The 20,252-nt window shown below is 40.6% G+C and overlaps 1 protein-coding gene across 5 annotated transcripts in view; it reads left to right on the top strand.

Annotated features, from left to right (window-relative positions):
• Positions 1-1,763: 1,763 nt before the first annotated feature.
• Positions 1,764-20,252, top strand: part of UBE3A (ubiquitin protein ligase E3A) — a 53,911-nt gene continuing 35,422 nt past the window's right edge. Inside the window, exons 1-5 of one of the 5 annotated variants that reach the window (XM_031050962.2) lie at positions 1,764-2,055; positions 5,780-5,874; positions 11,423-11,490; positions 18,752-18,897; positions 19,503-19,619. In XM_031050962.2, the coding sequence (XP_030906822.2) occupies positions 19,600-19,619 (20 nt within the window). In that variant the 5' untranslated portion in view covers positions 1,764-2,055; positions 5,780-5,874; positions 11,423-11,490; positions 18,752-18,897; positions 19,503-19,599. Of the gene's footprint in view, positions 2,056-5,779; positions 5,875-9,382; positions 9,400-11,422; positions 11,491-18,751; positions 18,898-19,502; positions 19,620-20,252 lie in introns of those variants that run through there. The other 4 variants (XM_005151390.3, XM_031050963.2, XM_031050964.2 and 1 more) reach the window with 4 other exon arrangements.

The following is a 20,252-nucleotide window of genomic DNA, read 5'->3' as shown; positions in this document are numbered from 1 at the left end:
CTGTGTTTTTAAAACCCCTCAGAAAGCTAACTTGCAATGCATAGACCTTAGTGCAGGTAGGGGGAGGAAAGAAATGATACATGAGTTAATGGCAAAACTGTTCTCAAGGGCAGGTGAACGAGCCAGGCTTCGGGCACGGCTGCTCAGGGTCAGGGTTTCTTGCTCACCCTTTGTCTGCATGCCTGGTCCTCACTGCTCCCCAACCCTCCCAGCCCCACCAACCAGCTCTACCCTCTGTACCCCCAATAGTTTTGGGTTTGAGTAACATGGGCCTCCTGCTCTGCCTGTCCTCATCTTCTCCTCCATTGCCTGCACAGGGGACTGACACAGCCGGGACAACCATGCTGTGTGCTGCCTGTCCTCGTGTGTTTTGGCCAGCAGCAGCAAGAGGAGAATATGGCCCCAGCGCGGGCTCCCCTCCAGAGGTCATTGTCCGTTCCCCTTCTTGCGCTCCCTCCTCCCGGCCAGCCCTGGCACCCGGCCTGGGTTAAACTTGATACACCCTGGGCGGCCTGCCATGGGGCCATGGACAGGCCTGACACCGCGGCAGCCCTTGATGGTGGCTGGGCTCTCCTTGCTGAGGGCTCAGAGGTGGCGGCGGTTTCTCTCCTTGTCCGCAACAGCTGTGTCCCCTTGCTGTGCCGCTGCTCACCTCGGTGTCTGCGTACTGTCCTGCCTGCAGCCCTGCTGCAAGCACGGCATGTGTGTGTGAAAGTGTGCATGCATATGTCTGTAACATATGCATGTGCATACATATATAGATAAGCATATAAGCATGCATGCAGGCGTACATGTCCCTGCACACATCCCTGTGTGTGCATTTGCATGTATGTCCCTTGGTGTGTATGTGGATATAGACTCACAGAAGCATAGAACGTTCTGGGTTGGAAGGGACCTTAAAGATCATCTAGTTCCAAGCCCCTTCCATAGGCAGGGACCCTTCACACTAGACCTAGGTGGCTCAAAGCCCCATCCATGCTGGCCTTGAACACCGCGAAGAATGGAGCATTCACAACTTCCTTGGGCAACCCATTTGAGTGCCTCACCACCCTCACAGTAAAGAATTTCTTCCTTATACCTAACCTAAACTTCCCATTTTAGTTCGAAACCAATACCCCTTGTCCTATCATATGGATCCTATATATATATCCTATTCTATATGTACATGCATTTGCCTGTCAATCCCCACACACAGGTGTCTATGTATATATACGTGTATATATATGTGTGTGCATATGTATAGGTGTATATATGCATATATACACACATATATAGATGTGCGTGTGCGTGTGCATGCAACACTGCTGAATAGACGCACACACACCCGCCGGCCCCACGCTAACTGCCGCACTCCTCCCACCCCCGCCCGCCAATCCGCCCCAGGCCTTGTGCACCGCGCATGCGCCACCCCCAACTCCGCCCCGCCCTTCGCGTCACCACCCCCGCGCTCTGCGCTGACCGCCGCTCCATACGGACGGAGCCCCGCCCCCCAAGCCCTTCCCCCCGTTGCCCTCTTCCAACATGGCGGCTACCGCCTCACGCAGGCAGCCACACAGGCACCGCCCCGGCTGCTTTCTGCCGGGAGGCGCGAGTGAAAAAGACAGGAAGAAACCGGCCCGGGGACTCTATGGTTTCGAGGGGTGGGTAGCGTGGAGCAGCCGCCTCATCCGCCCAGCCCCTGCCCGCGTTGCACGCCGGGACGCGGCGGGTCCTCCTTCCCGCCCCCCCTCCCCCCCAACCCCCGCCCGTCCTCCGAGCTTGCGCCGCGCCGATATCCGCGTTGCTCCCAAGATGGTGGTGCGGAGCTCGCGCTGAGAGTGAGCGAGTCCGCGACAGGAGGCGCAGCCGCAGGCCTGGCCTGCTCTCCCGCCCTCGGCAGGCCGCGTCCCCGTCTTCTCCGCACAGGGGCCCCGACGGCTCCTCCGGCGGCAGCAGCAGCAGCGGCGGTAGCGGCTCCTCGCCTGCGGCCCGGCCCCGAGCGCAGCGCGGCCCCCGCATGAGCCCTGGCGGCGGTGGCGGCGGGAGTGACCGGGAGCAGCAGGCCGCGGCGCCCAGGTGGGTAGGCGCTGTGCAGCGCCTGGCCCGGGGGAGGGCCGGGACGGGGGATGGCGCCCGGCTCACGCCGGCCCTGAGGGGGAGGGAGCCGGGAAGCGGCCCTGCGCGTTTCCCTCCGCTTGGGAGATCCACTAACGGGGGTGGGGACGGGAGGCGGTGGCGGCAGGGGTGCGTGGCCCCAGTGATCATCCCCCTCCTCCCTGTGAGGCACATGGGTGTGGGGCCGCCCCGTCCTTCCCCAGAAGAGGGAAGGCTGGGCGGGCGGGTGGCTCTGGGCTGCAGCCCGCCCCCAGGGAGAACTGCTTGCTGGGCGACCTTGGGTGAACCTAGCCTGTCCCTGCCTCAGTTTCCCGGTTCCGCGGGGTGCCGTGGGCATGGGGCGCTTGGGTGCTCTCGGCATGGCTAGCTGGGGCAGCCGGGGAGGTGCAGGTGTGTGAAGTACTGCGAGGGTGCGTAACTAGTGTGCAGGGCCTGCTTAACAAAGTAGGTGTGTTCACTTGCTTCTGTTACCTTCGATCCAGTCTGAAGAGTCGGATCTTCTAACCTGTGATCAGACTGCTAGTAAACGGGATCTGTCACTTCCTGCTGCAGGACTTTCTGGGTTCCGTTTTTAAGTGTGGCGGCAATAAGTCTTTTAAAGGAGCTCTGTGGAGCATTATAGTTCACAGGTGATTTGTATATCTGGCGTCTAAGATGAGGTGATGTGGTCATTCAGAGGTTAGTACTGCTGAGGCAACAAAGCATGGTCCAGAACTCTCCTTTAAGTGGCAAGAACCTGTAATCTATAGACTTTTGGTTATGCTACTCTTTTTTTTTTCTTCCCCTCTAGTTAATGGAAATACTTTTTTTTTGTTTGTTTGTTCCGTGTAAGCTGTGTTACAACTCTGGAAGAAAACCTGTGTCTTACACATCACTTCAGGAATGGGCTCTCTGTGTCTGTATGGAAACTTCCCTACCTCAGTAGGTGGCTGTGCAAACCTGAGGCTCTGAGAATCAGCTTGTCAGATTAGTTTTAGCATGCCTCTTGCAGGTCTACCAAAAAGCTCCTCAGTGAGAAATTTTATCTGATTTTAGTTTTGATTCCTAACAAAGTAAAATGTATGTGACTGTATTGTTATTTTACCTTTTTGTTTATGTTGTTGACTAGTTTGAAAGGAAGAGATCTAAAACATAAGATTAAGTTACTAATTCATGCAAATAGTATCCAGTTAGAGATTCCATGTGAAGAGGGAAGCTAAACTCTGGGTTGTGTTGTTAGACATCTATGACTAGGTGAGATGATGAGGTGGTGAGAGGTACCCTTTGATAAGAATGAAAACTGCTGGAAAACAGTCTTTACAGTTTTAACAAACTGCTCAGTTAGGATGGTAGCACAGAATATGCTGTGCCCTTTCATCTTGGAAACAGTTGAAGGTTTGAAAATACCGTGAAACTTGGAGTGTGTTGAATTGAAAATAGGAAACGTGCATTACCAAATTGCTATGGATATTCCACAGTTTTCCTTACACTCATTTGTCTTTTAAAAAGAAATGCAATTTGCAATGCCTATGACTTGTCTTTGTAACAGTAATGTTCTGTCAATTTGATACAGACAAACCTTGAAAGAAAATCTAGACCACTGCTTAGGTTTACTGGTCTGAAAAATACCTTTAATTGAAATTATTTCTGGGCAGTATTATGGGATGCTCCATCTCTTTTATGAATACCTTCCATTCCACTCTAAATGTTTGCTGTTTAATGTAGTATCTTTCATACTAGAATCAACAAGGTTTTTCTGTGTTTACCAGCATTGTTTGCTGGTTTTTCTCGCTGGACTATCCCTAGTATCTCCCAAGAATTTATAAATAAAAGCATCAAGCTAGATGGAAAAATAGTTTGATTTGTTTGGGATTTTCTAGGGGCATGATTCTGTGACTGTGTAAAGAAAGTGACTGAAGGGAAGGCAGATTTGAAACAGCAGAGGAGTTTAACTTGTTCACAGCAGTGTGTTTTAAAGCCTAGAGCTTTCAGTTCGGGTCCTCTTCAGAACTCTTAACATTGTGTGGGTTTGATCCTTTTTTTAATAGCAAACAAAGCTTTGTCTTTTTTTAATTACTGCCACTGCTTAAAGACATATGCAAATGATTATTCTTTTGTGGATGGGACTTAAAACTGTGTGTGTATGTTAAATACACGGAGGGATGTTCTCAGCTTGTTAGAGCACCTTGAGTGAGATTGTCCCTGTTCTAATTGACTTGAGGAAATAAAACAGATTCTTTTTCACTTCAAGTTTGGTAGGAGAAAGCCTTTTTTAGAATTATGAAATATGTACCTCAATATGAAATCATTATGAATATTTGTTTTTTAACCTTGTAACATTTTGCATAAATCATAGTGTAGTACATGATATGGCATTTAATGTGGAATGAATATAATGTTTACATTTTTACAACTGCATCAAATATGCATCACGTTAGTTTTTGCTATGGAGTAAATTTTTTTGTGTATTTTTTTTCCCCTCTGCTACTTTTGGTTTCAGTTTATTTAGTGAATGTTCAGAGAGAATTAATCTTTTTTTTTAAATGCAGGAAATGTCTTTCTCACCACGGCAGCGTGTTCATACACGGGAAGATAAAAGCCACTAACTCTTAAAAATAGAACATGCAATTGAGGGACAAGGGGAAAGAATTCCTAAAATATGTAGGCATATATCTCATTTTCAGTGTCAGTATTTGGTACTGTGGGCCAGGTCTTTGCTTCACTTTAGTTAATGAATTGATATTGATTTTTAAACAAAGGAGATGTTTTACACTTTTTTTTCTGAAGCATCCAGTATATTTAAGGTAGCTGTGAGTTTTACAGAGAAGCAGTGTTGAAAGATTTTCTGTCATTAATCAAATGCTGATTTGTACATGGAAGAGGGTAACACATTTGCTGGCAGGTTCTGTAACAAATAATTTAGAGTATGATGTTTACAAAAAAAAAAAAAAACCCACAACATTTTCTCCCCCACTTCCAGGAGAGTGCTGTAAGCTTTGCTAAATATTTGGTTCCCAGAAGCAACAGCAATGAGCAAATCACATTTTAGAAGTAGCTTTTTGTCACCTTAATATTTTGACCTTAACTTTTACTGCATTAACTTCTTGTATTTACAGGCAGTGCCTGACAGCCTTATAAGGCTGTATTGCCCATGAATAAAAGTTTGGAAAAAAACAGGTTCATATGGACAATAATGTGTGTAATGTATCTTGTTGGTCAGCAGAAAGTCAGCAAATGCAGTGTAAAGGTAACATTTTGTAATGAAGCAGCACTTCAGTAGCTATACCAGCTGGTAAGATGTTTCTTCAGGAAAATAACATTGTAGGATAAATATTTAAAAAAAATAAAAATAATCAAATAATGTTGAGATCCAGGATTCATGGTTAGCAATACAGTACATGACCAAATAGGACTTCTAATTGCTGTTTTTGACTAGTTCCACCTTCTTGTGGCTGGGAGTTGACAGGACTTATTAACAACTTACTGGTTGCAAAATTACATTATAAATATTACCATGGTGTTCTGTCTCACAAATACTCATGAATCAATCTCTGAAAGGAAGCGTTAACTAATTCTTACTTTTAATAGGTTGAGCCTGCTTCCCTGTCTTATGAAAACTACTGACTGGAGGAAGAGGGTGGAAGTCAGTCGTTAGCGATACTCTTTCCATTACCATCCTGCATGGTTCTTTACCTGTGTTTTACAGAGTGTTGAAGAATTAGGAGAAGCTGCAGTTGTTCAGCTGGGTGAACTAAATGGGTGGCTTGCCTCTGGACCCTGACTCTCACTTCACAGTCTTAGGTAAGAGGGGTGACCTGCTTCTTTTGAAGCAACTTGCATTTCCTTAGAACAGGTGTATGTGTTTTAAGAGAAACTTCTAGTTCGTGAAGCAGTGGTTTGGTTTTTTGTTTGGGGGTTTTGTTTTGTTTTTTGATCGCCTGGTGGCTTGGAAAGAATATTAACAGCATATGGCTGTTCTAGAATTGTCTTTGAAAAACACTTCTATTTGTATCCTTCCACATACCTTTGAAAACATGCTCTATGTTGACATAATTTACCTTTCAGAATTATGCTTATCTTGTGTGGTATTTCAACAGTGGAACTGTCCCATAGATGAATTACAGCAGTGATGGTTTAGAACAAACTTGAACTGATATAACAGCTGACTGCTGGATATTGAGGGTATAACTTTTTTCGTGGAATCAGAATATTTTGGGTTGAAAGGGACCTTTAAAGGTCATCCAGTCCAACCCCCCTGCAGTGAAGCAGGGACGTATACGACCAGATCGGATTGTTCAGAGTCCTGTCCAGCCTAACCATCAATTTTTCCAGTGATGGGGTATCTGCCACCTCTCTGGGCAACCTTTTCTGCCATTTCACGACCTCACTGGGAGAATTGCTCTCTTGTAATTAGTCCAAATCTACCCTCTTTTATTTTAGAAGCATTACCCCTTGTCCTATCACGATAGGCCTAAGTTTGTACTATCTTTTGTGTAAGCCATCTTAAGTACTGGAAGGCTGCAGTAAGGTTTCTGAAGTCTACCTGGAGCCTTCTTCAGGCTGGACCCCCTCAGTTTGCTCAGCCTTTCCTCATAGGAGAGGTGCTCCTGCCTTTTGATCATTTTTGTGGCCCTCCTCTGGACCTGCTGCAACAGAACCATGTCTTTTGTGTCTGAGGACCCAAGAATTGGAGGCAGTATTCCAGGTAGGGGCTCACTAGTGCAAAGCAGAGGGGCAGGATCACCTCCTTCAACTAGCTGGTCACACTTCTTTTAGTGAAGCCGAGGATACAGTTACCATTCTGGGCTGTGAGTGCACATTGTCAGCTCATGTTCATTATTTTATCCACCAGTACCCCATAAGTCCTTCTCAGGGGCACTCTGTATTGATATCACCCAGCCTGTGTTGATACCAGGTGTTGTCCTGACCCAGGTGCAGGTTATTAACATTTGGCTTTGTTGAACCTCATGAGGTTTGCATGGGCCCACTTCTCAAGCTTGTCCAAGTCTCTGCATGACATCCCATCCCTCAGCTGTGTCAGCTGCACCTCTCAGCTTGGTGTCATCTGCAGACTTGCAGAGGGTGCACTCAAACTGTCTATATTAAACAGTACTAGACCCAGTACAGACCCCTAAGGAACATCACTCATCACTAATCTCCATCTGGACATTGAGCTGTTGACTGCTACCATCTGGATTCAGCCATCCAACCAATGACATGTTGAAACACGTGCTGGTTGTTTTCAGTCACCTCCCTGTCTTCCATGTGTCTTCATGTTCAATCCTGGTGTGACAGAATTTTGAACCTGTGACCTAAGTGCCTATGTAAGACAAAGTATCAAAACCTGTAAGGTAGTTTGAAACTGGGTTTAGGTTTTGTCTTGGTGGGCCTTGCATCAACCAGTGGGATCACAAGCATAAAATCATGGAACCTGTATTTTGGTTTGGCTAATTGCATAGCTGCAATTAGTCCACATGATTTTCTTTTTGTTCTGTGAGGACTGTAGCAGGACTCCTGCCTTGACCAAGCTAGAGTTCTAGGGACAAAGCTGGTTATTCATCTGTCCTTCCCAGAGGAGATCACACTTCTGTTCCCTTTGATGGACCCATTTTTGGACTTGTTGATACTTCTTTGATAATTGTTATATTAAAGAAATTGGTGAAATGAGAATGACAAATGAACACCCCTTTTCCATACCTTTAGGAGCTGTGTGCAGGGGAAGCACAAGACCTGCAGAACATGTTGCCAAGCTTGCACGGTGCTGAGAGATGCCAGACTTGTCCAGGCAGCTGGGCTCTGGCACTGCTTGTGTACTCCTGCTCTGGTATGCTTTGTGGGACCCAGGTTGGAGCAGCTGCAGTTCAGCAGGCTTGGGGTGTCAGGGGGTGGTGGAATTGCTCTTAAAGGAGCTGAACTTCTAAAATGGTCTGCAGGTCAAAATACTTCAGAAAATGCTACCATAGTTGCAGACAAGGCTTTCTTCTGCAGATAGTTAGTCATGTGCAGAAGCTGATTAATGCTTAAAATATTTTGATTTTACAGTATGGTAATTTTCATTTTCTTAAAAGCTATCAAGCTCTTACAGAGCTAGATAATATTGAAGAGGTCTGTCGCTACTTCAGGATTTCTGTTTTCAGTATCACGTTTCCAGCTTTATTATATGTATAGCTGTATTCAGATAATGATTATTTTTTATTTCATAGTGAAATCTCTGGAGCAAAATTGTGGTAGTAAGTGCTGTGGTTTAATATGTGTGTATACCCCAATTTATTTTTAGGAAGTCCATGTTATATGAACATACACAGGTCTCAGTGGCAGCACCTAGATGTGTTTCAGCTGTTGTAGCAAAACTTACCTATTTGGGACCATGGCGATACATACTTACAGTCTACACAACTTGCAGGTCCTGTCAGGGTTCAAGGACATAGGAACTCCTAAGGGAATGTGTCACTTTTGTGAAATACTGGTCTTTCTTGGTTGTAGAGGTTGAGCCCTTCACATGGTAAGGTGACGATAAATACTCCATTTGTGTGGCTCCCCTGACCTAAATATCTTACTGAAATAAGGATGTTTGTGAATACTTGGTGGTTGTTTGGCTAACACTAAGTATGCCAGTCATGGAAGAAAATGATTATTTAAACTTACACATTCTCTAATACAATTTCAAATACATAATGCTATGTAAAATACCTACCTTTTCTTAAGGATTTTTTTTTATTTTGCTCCTGTCTTGTGACAGTCCAAAAAACGGAAAATATTGTTTTGGGTTTAGATAGAGGTAATTTCATGATGTCTTTCTTCAAGCCAGACATGAAAGTTGCAAAGTATTTTTTTTAATTTAGAATTAATTTCTTTAAAATTTTGCAGTTCTGTACATTATAGTTTGGTTAATTCAGTAGCTTAGCATCTTTGTTAATATTCAGTGTGCCTTGAAGTCTTCTCTTACTGAAAATATATGACAGTTGTAAACAAGAAGCACTTTTGGCTCTGGTCATGTGACACATCAAGATTTCTTTGTGTTGAGTGGAAGGAAGCAAGTGTATTAGCCATAGTTTTAGTCACATTTGCCATTTGCATTTTTTTAGGCGGTTGTGGTAGCCTAATGCTAATTAATGAATACTAAAGGTGAATGTTGAAGAACATCTGACTTCATTAAATTATTTCCATTCCTTTTAGACAAGCATTACAAATTCCATATTTCATTTGATGTTGGTCATGTAGCCTTTGAGTGTAATTTTTTAGCAGACTGCTGAACTCCTGCTCGGCTCTGGTGGCAGCTGGTGGAGGGAGATTGAAGAAAGAGGACTAGAAGTCCAGGAGCTTCGGGTTTGTGTTGCTTGAATTGCACATCTGCTGCTAGCTACCTGTTACTAAGCAAGTCCCATGCCTCCCATCTCCTCTGTTGTGGTCTTGTTTCTTCTGTAAATTGTACTGTCTTGAACTACATAGCTTCGGTTATGTTGGGAACCTTTGTGGTTTTTTCTCCTGTTGCTGAGTAATAATCATAAGCTTCTTGATAGATGTGTAATTTTGATACCTTTTCATGCGATATTTTGTGCTCTGCTCATACTCTGTGCATACTGACGGTGCTTTTGCACCTTAAAGGAGACTGAGTTGAATTTTATATAGATGATACTGCTTTATCTGTGTACGTGAACAATTATATGCATTGGTGTTTGAGCTGGAAGTCTTGTGATCAAGGTGTGAAAATATTGGTCACATTTGTCAAAATATTTGTGAGTTTGCTTAATGGCATCACTGTGAATGAAGAATTATTTAATAGAATATAAAATATTCTAGATTTCTGTTGGTATGGAGTAGAAGTGCCACCTCCAAACAGGAAAATCATCAGTTATTGTTTCATATTGTTCAAATAATTATTTTCTTTTTCTTCTGAATGGTAGTAAAGTTTTACTGGTGTAGTTGCATAACATTAACTCATTAATCCTAATTGTACATAAATCTGCATAATTATCCTAATTGTTTTCTGAAATAGAAGTCTTGTTTAATGAAACAGGTAGGGTGCCCTGTTTTAACTTTCTGCTTTAAATACAAAAAGTTGTGGAGAAACTGTTAGTAGTGTAGAGAATGCTTTACTGGCACAAATGTTTCAGACCAGGATCACCCCATTTCACATCCCTGATAAAGAATTGGGCCTTTGGTGTACTGGATGGGTTCTCTGTGGTTTGACATCTTTTAAGGCAAACCTGAATGTACTCTTAAGGTAACCAGATTAGTGTTTCCTTTGTGGGAACTCTGATCTGTATTGGAGATCAGCCTAAATCAACAGTATTGGGTTTGAATTTTCTAAATACAGTTTTAGAACCTAGAAATTAAGTAATACATCTTTATGGTACTGAAAATGTGATACTCTGTGCCAGATAAGTAGGTTGGGTGTTTTGGTTTTGTTTTTTGTTTTTGTTTTTTTTTTTTCCTTTTGAAAGTTGCTACTAGATTTCTTTATCTATATGCTTATTTCTCTCACTTTCTTCTCTCTGAAACTGGTTGTGCTTTTGGGTGTTTAAGATGTTTGAAGTATGTTTTAATCATGTGTCTGTTGTTAGTTATGGCTTCCCTGAAAATGAATGAATTGTAGAGAAGTTTATAAAACTCCACCAGTTTTGTGAAGCCCGGGCAAAGATGTGGTTCTGTCTGTGACTTCTTTGAGTGTTCCGTGGGGTTTTTTCAAATGATAATTACCATTAGTTAATAAAAAGCCCCCAAAACCACACCACAATAAAAGCAACAAAAACCCCAAACAAAGAAAACCCAAAAAAGCCCAAAGAAACACGCACACACACAAAAAATAAATGACCACAAAGACCCCACAAACAAACCCTCCCCCCAAAAAAAAACCCACAAAACCCAAAAAACAACCAACCAACCAAGCAAACAAACAAAAAGAAAACCACCACCAAAAAGAAGGGGGGGCACAAGAGGGGGGAGAGAAGACCTTGCCAGAATCTTCCAGAAGAAGGAAATGGATATTTATAATGAGCAAGATGAATAGAATTGTAAAACTATTGCATTACTGTGGAGATTAGCGAACATTGTATATACGGGCTTTCTGCTTTTGTATTTTCTCTAACATAGTACGTATTTTCTATTGTGTTTTTTTGTGGGAGGTATGCTTTAGCTTGCGAAGTCATGATTTCGTTTTAGGTAGTCCTTTGAGAACAGGGGCTGGACTGTTAACTTTATGTGTCTCTTCCAACTGCCCATACTCCGTGATTCTGTTGCCTTTACTTGCACCTTCTGACTGATTGAATATATAATTTTGAAGTTGTATTGAACTTGTACCAAGCACAGTGTGAAAACTGGAATGTAATGGGTTTTTTTTGTATTGTAGGTACAAGAACTGTAGAAGCCCATTTTAAAATTTGAAAGAACAAGTTTCTGCAGCTCCGGAAAGATATGGTATGTTTATGTTTTCACTTATAGTGTGCGTATGCTAATAATTATAATATGAAAGAATTATCTTTTGTTCCCTGATTAAAAACATGAAAATTTGAAAATAAAGTCAGGATGAAAAATGCATTCATTTTTCCTATATTTTTTTAGCTGTGATGTTTGCTAGTTAGGCATAGTGCTCTAGAAAACAGACTTAATTGAATTTTTTTTTTCTTTCCTTGGAAAATACTGAAGATGTGGTTTTGGTTTGTTTGGGTTTTTTTCCTTCCTGCTGAGCACATTTATAGTGAGACTTTTACAGGTTTTAGAAATGGCTTAAAAAGTAAGTTCATAACTACTAGAAAACTTAAATAAACATCAGTGTAAGTTAAATTTACAAATTGGAATGCTAGGAAACAACACTGCCCAGAGAAGCTGTGGCTGCCCCATCCCCGGCAGTGTTCAAGGCCAGGTTAGGTGGGCCTTTGAGCAACCTGGTCTAGTGGAAGGAGTCCCTGCTCATGGCAGCAGTGTTGGAACTAAATGAACTTTAAAGTCCCTTCCAACCCAAACTATTCTATGATTCTATGAAATACAGAAATGTAGCCTTCATTAGCAGTGCTAACATGAGCTCATAGCATATGGCATTTTTTTGTCTAGGCTGTTGAATGTCCAGCCAGCTTAAAAAATATATACATGTATTACAGCAAGGTTGGAATCTTAACTTGTAGTTATTTTAATTTTCATTTTCTAACTTTATTCTGGTATAGTCCTGTGGAGATACCTGGTAGTACGGAATGCCTGCGCCACCCTAGGGTTTCAAGTTCTGTAGTTCTGCAGCTTGGTATTTAGAGAATTTTGGAAGTTTCTTGCGTTGCTGCATTCCGAAAAACAGTTACTGGGTTTTTTTTCTACCATACTAAATAGGTCTAATAATGTACATAAAAGCTCTATGTGAATATATGTAACATATAAAATTAACTGCTTCTAAGCTACATCCATACTGGTTTTAATCACTTAAAACATGGGAAGAAATCACGAACTGCTGATAAGAGTTTTATACACCATGGGTGTATGTCTAGGTTTTTGTTTGGAGATACTTAACATAGGAAAATATTTAAAGTTTTGGAATCTCAACCTTGCAGAAGGATTGTTTGATGTCTGCATTTTAAGTTCTGTTTCACAGAAAGCTATAGAAAGGATTAATTCTAAGCTATAACTTTAAATATAGTATGTGCTAATTAAAGATTGTAAATGACTTAAAAAGCTATAACATTACATTATCACAGTCCAGATGTTCCTGAGAGCATTGTATAAATTGGTCCTTTACTGTAGCAGGCATCTGGTAGGTAGCGTATATTAATTTTTGCACCCACAGCACCACTGGGACCACCCACCTGCTTCTTGCTCTCCAGTTCAATACCAGTTGTGTGTATGATGACTCTTCTTCAAACCTAAACAGTTATTTCTTTCTTGCCATTTTTGATACTGGCTGCTATTTTCAGAATGTTTAACTGCTTGCCACTGTGTGTAAGCATAGCCTGTGTACTGGTATGCACTTCATAAATTGATAAAGAATTTCCCTCTAATCCCCACAACTTGATTAATGAATGCTAATGGAACATCAGAAGAGCTGTATGTTATGCTACAGAATTGCATGATTGCTTGGTCTTAATATAAACTATATATAAACAAACATGCTGATGATACTGAAGAACTTGGCGAACAGAAATGTATTTTACATGGAAGGCTGCATGAAGGATGGGTAGCAAAAGAAAGCAAAATAACAATGTATAAACAAAAGGACAGATGGAATAGAAGTTTAAATATTAAAACTGAAGTGAAGGTGTAAAACTTACCTGTTTGGAAAATAATTTGATACCTAGCCAGTAAAAGGAGAGCTACTAGAAGAAGTTTAAACAGATGATTGGATTTCACCTCCTGATGTAGGAGGGTCTTTCTAATCATAACTGTATATCATTTTGGAGGGATCCTGAAATAGCAGGCATAATTAAGTTAGAAACAAATGTCTCTGCTGCAAAACTAAATGTGTGTAGCAGGGAAAAAAAAAAAACAGCTGTAGTTTAGTGAAAAAATGCAGAAACTAAAGACTATTTCAGGTCTTTCCCTCTTTTACAAAGGTGAATAAAGTACATCTCTGATCTTATTGAAATATCAAACTAAAAACAAACGTTGAAAGGAAAACTTAATACCCAGAATTGCAGGTGTGGTTTTAGAAAATAACTCGTGGGCATGAGGGGAGGGAATGGGGGCAAACACTAGACTTTTTTGTTACTGTATGATTTTTGGACTATCGACATACGGGCAAAGTAAGTATGCAAATATTACAAGATTAAGCTTTTATGTAACTCTATAGTTGATGTGTGTATATCGGGATGCACCAAATTCTACATTTATTAAACTCAGTAACTTGTGTTTTTACTGAAGTGTAAATTCCAGAACGGTGCTAGCTTTAATTTGAAGATAGTAGCAAATTCAGATCCCTATCCCAAATAAGTTATTCGAGTGTTAATTATCCTTGCTGTCCTGCATGTTTCTCTTCCTACTCTAATTTGAATTTGTCAGCCTTCAGTTTCTAGTCATATGGCGGTTTTATATGATTTCTTTTAATTTGAAGCTCTTTTTTTATGTATACTTGATGTGCAGTAAGAGGAGTTAGTTACTTCCAGTATCCATATTGATTAGCATGATTAACTTTGGACTTTTTCCATTATCAAATCACAAGGCACTTTTTCCTATATTCATGCTGTCTTTGTGACTCTTTTCTGCTGCTTCTAGAACACTGCTGAAGAATATTGAATAGTTGGAGAACTGGGCACAGGTTTTGAACATGTCTAAAGTACTTTAGATGAACAGGCACTTTTCCAAGAGCCCTTCATATCAGTTGTTGTAGCTGTAATACTGGGAGCATGTTTGTGTTTGCACATCAGTTATGACTGTTTTAATCAGTTTAGGTTGGTATTTTCCAGGATAGAACCCAATTCTTTTGGTCTTCTGACTGTATGACTTTGTATTTGGTAGACGAATGGTTTGGCTTACCAGGCAGTGGGCAAAAAAAAAAAGTATAGGTGTATTACTACTGGTTTTCTGCAGCTCCATTAGGATTTATGTTATCAGGTTTTCTTAGTGGATGTTTTATTTTACTTTAGGATCATTCAACCTCCTATTAGTTGCATGAAGAAAACTTCTGGAATCTTATGTCCATTCATATTTTCTCTGCTGGAAGCAGCATGCAGGCAATGAAAATAATTTCTTGATAAGGTTGAAAACATCAATTAAGTCTCAAACATGATTATTACTTCCCCCCCCCTCCCCTGCAGGTGGCAGTTAAGATGGAATTTAGGGATTTGGTGAATATTCTACAATATCCTCCAGGATACTTAAAACAATCTCAAGTTATAAAAGACCAGGTTTTCTATTGTCAGTTCCTTTTTTGAAATAGTTAACTTAGCAGGGGAAGTTCTGAGGGTACATTTTACTGCATAGATGATAACTGTTCATTTCATCATGGTGCTCAAAATCCAGAAGTGTATCAAATTCATTCTTGGAGGATTCAGAGTGATTCTCAGAAAACATACGAAAGCTGTCTTTAGTGTTACCTTCATGAGATGGATGATTATTTTTAATTAAGCAACTCAAATTCTGGCACTGTAAGGTCGGGAAGGTCATGGTAGTTCTTTGTACAGGTGAATCACCCCTGTTTTCATGAGATCACCTGTTAAAAAGAGAATCTTAAAAAGAAGAAAAATTGGATCAGTGGTTACTTGGGTGGGTACTTAAAATTCCTTTGTAAAAGAAACTTAAATTCTTAAAAATGCCACCTCCAGGGCACCCATCCTTCAGTGAGGTCACTAAAAAGTCATAGTTTAAATGAGAAAAATGTTCCTTCTTTCCGGGATCTTCCTAGACCTCAGAAACTAGGTGTCAGCTGCCAGATGCTGTGCTTTCACAGAAAATGAACATCAAATAACACAGAGAAAGTAATGGGTATAGAAAATCCATGTTAAGTGATAACTGGAAGTTAAGTGATTTGTACCTGAAGTTTTTTGGCTTTATTTTTGATTGCTGATAAGTAGGTGCTTATGTTCTCCATGGTGTGGCTTTAAGTTCTGTATGTTGAAGTTGGAGACCTCTTCTTGGCTCCTGTTTGTGATCCTAGACTTTTGAGATTGAATGAAACATGCAAAGTGAAGATCTCATCAGGCTATGCAAAAAAGTTGCTTTTAGCCCCTTTTAATGCATCTGAACTTGTTTCTGACTTCTTGCTCTTTCACTCATTTACTGGTTTTTGCCTCTCTTTTTGAGTTCATAGAAGTATTCTTTTCTGAAAATCTGCACCCTTGTCCCCTTGGAGAAATGGATCTGAGTTGTCTCAGACTCCTGCATAAACATTATTTATCCTGTTGTGTCTTGATGAGGGCTATTCCAGGGAGCCACATAAGGTTCTTCAAATATATGGTTTGAGGGCATGGATCTTGTGTATTGCCTTGCTAATTATAATAGGGGTTGTTGCAATCCTGATTGAATCTACCTCTTGTAAATAGTCACTAAGCAGATACAGATGTGTCTCTACTGGAGCCTGCCCAGTCCCAAAGAGCCAAGCAGCAATCTCAGGTTTCTTGGACATACTCCACAGGCACAAATTTAGATACATTCAGCTGCTCAGTGTGTTAGTGAAAGCCTAAACTGTAAGACATGCTAATCATAATTGTAAAAAGTTGTTTGAGTAATAAAAATAAATATCTGCTCTGGGGCTGCTGTTCCTACCTTAGAAAAGGTAAGTTACATCCAGAATGTATTTTTTAATGGAATTCCTGTGACAGAAAAGTACTTGGTCTAGGTCAGTTTCCTATTCTTCATACTGTCAGTTTCCAAGATGCTAGTATTCTTGTCAGTGTGGTTTCCATTTCCTGATCAAATAGTGTCCTTTAACTCTGTTACTTATTGTGGGTTTTTTGTTTGTTTGTTTTTGGTGTTGTTTTTTTTTTTTTCCTTGTTTGGATCAACAGTCAAAATGTCCTGTGTTCAAACTAGAATCAGCATAAGGGATCTTCTGATGGCAGTCTCCTTTACCACCCACCCTATGTTTCAACATGCTGGTCTCCTTGCCCGGAGACACTATGCTGATGCATGAATGAGTAAGGTTTTAGAAAAATTCTTTTGTCTATGCTAGGGAATCCTTGCCTATCATATTCTGTTTCAAGAAGTGGTAGCAAGGATAGGTGGGGAAGGTAGGACAAGAAGGAGATAGGAGGGAAAATGATTCGTTAAGGTTTCTAGCATCTGGATTCTTGAAAAGTAGCATGAGATTCATAAACCCCTTACAGTGTATCTAGTTTTAAGGTATCTTGTTACAGATTAGAAATGCTGTAATTGCCTGTTTCAAAGCTGATTCAATCTGTAGACACTAATTTCACTACCAAACTTAGATGAGTTAACTTCACCTTGATGAGATTTATACTGGCTTCGATGCTGCCTCTGTTCACAGAGCTGCTGTTTATACTATGTTCAGTGGTATGCTAAATGTGACTAACAGAGTTGGAGCTGTGTCAGGCCTGGGCACAAACTTGTCATAGCCATGATTAGTGGGAGTACCACCTCAGTACACATTCGTTAATGTTCCAAAATCTGATGGTTTTTGAATCCAGCACCAATATTTCATGTGTTCATTCACTGTTAACAATCATGTTCGTGGCTTCTATAATATGAAACCTCAGGAAAACCTTGTTTTAAGGTTGCTGTCAGCCTGTTGTTATAACATGCTTCCAGTTGAATGGAAGACGACTGTAACTAGCTTTTTGCCCATGGTCTGGGTGGTACAGAATGCAAATCCAGGTAGGGAGTGATTGATTTGGAACGTGAGCCAATACTGCCAGCAGATGGACAGAATGCAGGTTTCCTAACGCATGAGGAAATTAGAGATTACACCACTGTCCTCTTTGACCAGCATGCTGAAAGTTACCTAGGCAAGGATCTAGAAGCAGTGTTAATTTCTGCATGCATTTTTACAGAGCGATTTCATATCAGTTCAGAAAGCAGCAAGAATTTAGATTTAACTTTAGAAAGAAGCACTGCCTTGGAATAGGCATCTGTTTATTTAAAGCAAAGGCTAGCCTGACAGTAGACACTGTCAGATCTTAAATAATCACAGTGCCATAAGAACTGTTTTAAGGCTTCTTAGTTTTGCATCAGCATCTTGATTTTTGTTTTTCTGCCCAGCTGATGGTCAGCAAACATTAATTTGAAAATCTTTACCCTGTGTCATTTAATGTTGAAAGATGAGGAACCTTTCCAACTGACTCTTAATGGTTGCACTGTGTTCCTGGCATTGACAATTTATACCTGTAAAATATAAGTACTAGAGAACCTCTGCTTTGTTTCAGAGGGTTTCGGTAACCTGTTTCCTTTTTACTTATGTCAACTGCACTTGTGTTTAGATGAGAAGACACAAATATAACTGATGTTAAAAAAATTAAATTACATTTTTCCTATCTCGAGGAATGCACTCAGTAAAGCTAATAAGCATCATTCTGAAGCTACTAGAGAATTGTTCTGTTGTGGGGTTTGTAGCAGAATAGCAGAAGTCAGCATTTTTTTCTGCCAAATTTTTAAAAATCATGGGCCTTGTTTACTGATACATGATTTCATATCACTGACAAGTCAACAGATAACATTGAGAATGCTTGATTGCTTATTGAACCTAAGTCTTTACTAAAGACTCTTGTAACACATTGGACTGAAGCACAAAAGCTTTCTTTACTGGAACATTTAAAGCTGTCTGGTGTGCTCCCTTAATACTTGCACCAGATTGTTGTGACTTTGGAGAGCTACGGGTGTGCCCTGAATAACTTGCTAGCCTTTGTACACCTTGCTTTTGTGTGAGGCTTCTTCATGGTGACCTTCAGATGTGGGGAGTTTTATCTGGGACTGAGACACAGGAATAAACTTCTCTGATACTGTACAGAGGTCTGCCTTCATAGCTACTGGTGTTTAGAAAAAGATAATTTTTTACATACTAAACACAGTAATAACATTTCAGTTTTAATCAAAACTTTATATTAACAGAAAGTGAATAATGCTTTGTGGTCTGACTGCATCAGAGGCCTTTTTTTCTTTACAGGCTTTGTCCAGTGCACTTAGGAGCTTGGGTGGGAGAGAGAATGGGTTGAATTGAGCGTTGAGGGTTATATTTGGAAATATTTTGCAATTAACTTTAGTTTAGAGTAGATAATAGCAGTAGGTAAGAGACTAACTGGTTCCTTTTCAGCCATGGAAGTAATCAGCTGGGGTGGTCCCAGGGCGCTCTGGGCACGAGTATTGCTGGGTGATCATTGGCTGCCACCTGCGTGACAAAAAAAAGGACCAACCCTTCAATTTGTACCGTGGAGCCAGATCACAGGAAACAGTTGACAGGTAAAATACCCTTTTGAAAATTTAAGGGAGAGAAGAGTAGATGAGGCGTAAATGGAGCAAGGAACCTAAAATATTGGCCACAGATAGTAAGGTTGCTCCTCTGAAACTTACATAGCTTTAGGCTACTTTATTTTGGGGAGAGGCACATGGCAAAGTGCAAGTTACATGCTCCTCCCCTGGGAACATGGAGCCTCATTAGGAACCAGTATCAATTGAGCTGTGGCAGAGAAACAAGTAATGGAATTTTATTGTAGTTAGAAATAACAGTTCATATTTATGCGTATGCTTCCAGATCTTTGAATGCTTGTTGTCCTGATGTTGGGTGCTTTCCACTTGACCAAAAGATGGATTTTAGTTTTTTCAGAGAGGCTAAAAATAAGTCGATAAATTTTCAAGTTCACCAGTTGGGTGTACTGTAATGAGTTACTCCAGAAGTCTTAAAATGTCATTCAGAAATTAACTTTTTTTGTGCAGTAGGTCTTAATCTTGCAGTTAAAACAATGCTTAACATCAGTATTTTTTCTTCTATTTTATGATTTTTATTTAGCAGGCTGGCTGAAAATAATTTGTAAGGACTTATAACTAAATTATTTTTAATTATTTAGAGTTGTTGAGCTTATGCTTAGCCCATCGTGATACAGGACTGGTGTGACAACTCGTTTTTAATCAGTGAATCAATTGTGATCACCCTGATGTCACCGAATGGCCACAGCTTGTAAAAGGTAAGTATCAAGTGTACTGTGTTGTTTCTCAGGATCAGTATGTTTGAGTTTAATATTTATTTTTAAAGTATTTCATTTGTAAGGCTTGAAGTTAGTTTTATAAATAGTATTAAGGTGCATTGTTTGTTTAAGATAAGTCAGCTGTCAAAGTTGACTTGCACTCTCACTTAGAGTGATTTCGAAGCTTGCTTAGCTTGTCTCTGCCTGCTTTCTACAATAGGAGCACTGTGGTGCTCTATGATAGTCCTCTTAAGACCAGGATTATCACTTTTTTCTCTGGTGTTTTATACTATCACACTGAAATTCTGTATGAATTTTTTAGCATTCTTATTCAAGGAGTGGCTTGCAGAATGGAGAAGTTGCTCCCTGTGCTATTGGAAGTGAGCCACCATTTCAATTTGCTAGCTCATACTGCAGTATTCAGATTAGTTAGTGTCTTGTGATCCATGTCTAAGATCTAATTCAAAGCTGAAATTTATAAGAGCATTTGCTCTGTGATTTTCTCTGAACAGAACTCTTGTTTCAGATTTTAAGCATGATGAAAAGACATCTTGCTGTACTGTGTAGTTCTTTCTTCATACTGTTGCTTGCTTAGAGGAATAACAAGGTATCTTGTTTGTAAACAATTGGGTA

Source organism: Melopsittacus undulatus, chromosome 2 (assembly GCF_012275295.1).
Source record: "Melopsittacus undulatus isolate bMelUnd1 chromosome 2, bMelUnd1.mat.Z, whole genome shotgun sequence".
Taxonomy (NCBI): Eukaryota; Metazoa; Chordata; class Aves; order Psittaciformes; family Psittaculidae; genus Melopsittacus; species Melopsittacus undulatus.
This window is presented reverse-complemented; position numbering and strand designations above follow the sequence as displayed.